Genomic DNA, 2497 nt, shown 5'->3' on the forward strand with positions numbered 1-2497 from the left:
ATGTCCACATGTAAAGAGATATGTATAGTGTCGCCTTTAACATGTTGGAAAACAAACAATACAAATTCGAATTACTTAAATAATAAGTGAAAACTAAATAATGTGATTTAACACTAATGATTAAAATTGATATCATTACTAATTCTTTTTGAACTTTGACTTAAACAAAATCAACACTAGCTAGTAGTCACAATAATGTTTTTTTTTTTAATTAGTGTCAATCAATTAAAGCCAATGGAAATTATGGGGTATAGTGTATATATGGAGATTTGAGATTTTGGTTACGTCCATTATTGTATACATTAGATGACCACTTTTATAGTTCCGTTCCTATGATTTTTGTTTTGTGTTTAAACAATTAAAACTCATTGACACTTTTTTACAGTGGGATGATTAGACTTTGCTGTAATCCCAGACTGGCTAATTGCAAGCCTGGCTAATTTCTAATCTGGATAAGTGACCAACATCTCTCTAAAGATACACATGATTTAGCTAGTAACATTTGAACCACTCTCTCTCAACCAACAACACAATCTATATATACAATTACAATGCAAGATCCAGAACAAGCAATTAAGTAGATATATCTTATTCTCATTATCACTCTTGTCTCAAAGTTTTAGACAAGGTTGTATCAACGTTCATTAAAGAATAATCTGTGTCTAATGATTTCTTGTTAGTCTCAGAGCTGAGGCAAGACCAATTGAAAGGAGGAATCGCATACGGTCCCTGGAGTATTCCGTCAGCTATCAATTTGTATGCAGCCTCAGTCATATGAACACCGTCCCAGCCCACATACTTTGAAGGGTCATCACACGATTCTACTCCGACACTCCCACAATTTCTATTGAGGCTGAAGTTGTACGCTCCTCCTATACCACAACAAGCGGGGAAAGGTCTGTTTCCGAACCCTGACAGTATCATTGATTAAAAACTCAGTCAATAAAAAATCAGTGACTTTGTTTAGATTCAGTGGAAGAATAAAAAAAAGCCTAACCGAATTTAGTTGGTTCTTGGAAAAGACGCAACAGAGCGTTGTAGTAGTCAGCGTATATGATATTGACATGAGGGTTGAGCTTCTTGAGTCTGTTGAGTTCTGCCTGAAGCTGCTCGTCGTGGTATTCTCCAAACTTATTCAACCATTTTAAACATCCTGTTAATGGATCATCCTTGTTTGATGTCTGATATAATGTCAAATAGATCACTGAGCATCCGATAGGGAACTCTCCCGGAACTAGAAAGGTTCTTCCCCCCATACCAATCAACTCCTGGAATCAATATTTCGCCCCAAAGCACCAAACACATTATAGATTCTGACAAACTGATCGGTAGAAACATATATATTTTGCTCCCTATCCAGACTAGCAAATAAAGAATCTGGTTTAAATTGTTTACCGTGATTGCAGAAGAAATAGTGTTGATTACTAGCGGAACCAGCTCTTCGACTTCCTCAACAGGTTTGCCTTGGAAGAATGGGAAATTATAATCATTCCCTCCAATTTCTCCCATGAGAATCAAAGCTTTTCCAATCATATCTTTACAATCTTAAAAAAACAAAAACATATACAAGTGATCTCATCAGTCAACGAAAATATAATACAAAATAATCACTCCAAAAGTTATCTTTTCCGACTACCTAACGGCGAACCACATAGATTTGGTAAACTCTCCTTGAAACTCTTTAGCTGAACTCCTAAACTGATGTTGCTGTAAGGAATATGAAACCCTCTCTCCTCGAAAATAGAACTTTCCAATGCCGTTGCTGAGGCTATAGCAAAATTAACTCCTTTCTCAAAGTTTCCATTTTTAGATCCAAAGTAAGGAGGCACATAAGGAAGCCCCAAAAATTCAGCTGTACAATATTAAGAAAACAAATTAGAAAACCACTTAAGGTCTCACAGTGATAACTTGAAGGTCAAGAAACATAAAGACTAAAAAAAACATTACATAAGAACCCAAAAAAATCCAGCTGTGAAACAGAACACTGATAACTTGAAGTTTTCAGATTTTTATAAAAATTAAATCGAAAAAAATAAACAAAACAGAGGATGTACAATAGTTAACTCATAACTCTTTTGGTTTCTTCTCACAGAACTTCAAACACAATTATCATGATTTAATTATTTTGGATTCTTTTCAGAGACTATCACATGCCTAGACACGCACTTACATCTCGAGTTATGTAGAAAGAGAAGTACCGATGAAGTCTATGATGATGCGGCCGTCGCAGAAACGGCCGGTTGGGTGGTGGAAGAAGGTTTCTCCGTACGGCGGAAACGCTGGCCCGGGAAGATGGTTATGGTCAGAGAGAGCGACCAAGTTTCCGGTGTCGGCAATCGAATCGCCGAAGCTGATGATCGACTCGAAATCCCGGCACAGCGTCTCCGAGCTCACGATAGTGACTGTGACAAAAAGAGTAGATAAAAAGAAGGTCACGAGGTCCGGAGTGGTTTTTATTTTATTTTACAAATCATGTTTTGGAAAGAGCCAATGGAGG

General features: G+C 36.9%; 1 protein-coding gene across 1 annotated transcript; it reads right to left on the minus strand.

Annotated features, from left to right (window-relative positions):
• Positions 456-1630, minus strand: LOC104778926 (GDSL esterase/lipase At1g28600-like). The gene is made up of 3 exons (XM_019243714.1): positions 1396-1630; positions 998-1268; positions 456-911 (listed from the first exon to the last, which is right to left on the minus strand). The coding sequence occupies exons 1-3, from the start codon at positions 1531-1533 to the stop codon at positions 601-603; spliced, it is 720 nt and encodes a 239-aa protein (XP_019099259.1). The 5' UTR covers positions 1534-1630; the 3' UTR covers positions 456-600.

The sequence above is a fragment of the Camelina sativa genome, chromosome 3 (assembly GCF_000633955.1).
Source record: "Camelina sativa cultivar DH55 chromosome 3, Cs, whole genome shotgun sequence".
In the NCBI taxonomy this organism is placed as follows: domain Eukaryota; kingdom Viridiplantae; phylum Streptophyta; class Magnoliopsida; order Brassicales; family Brassicaceae; genus Camelina; species Camelina sativa.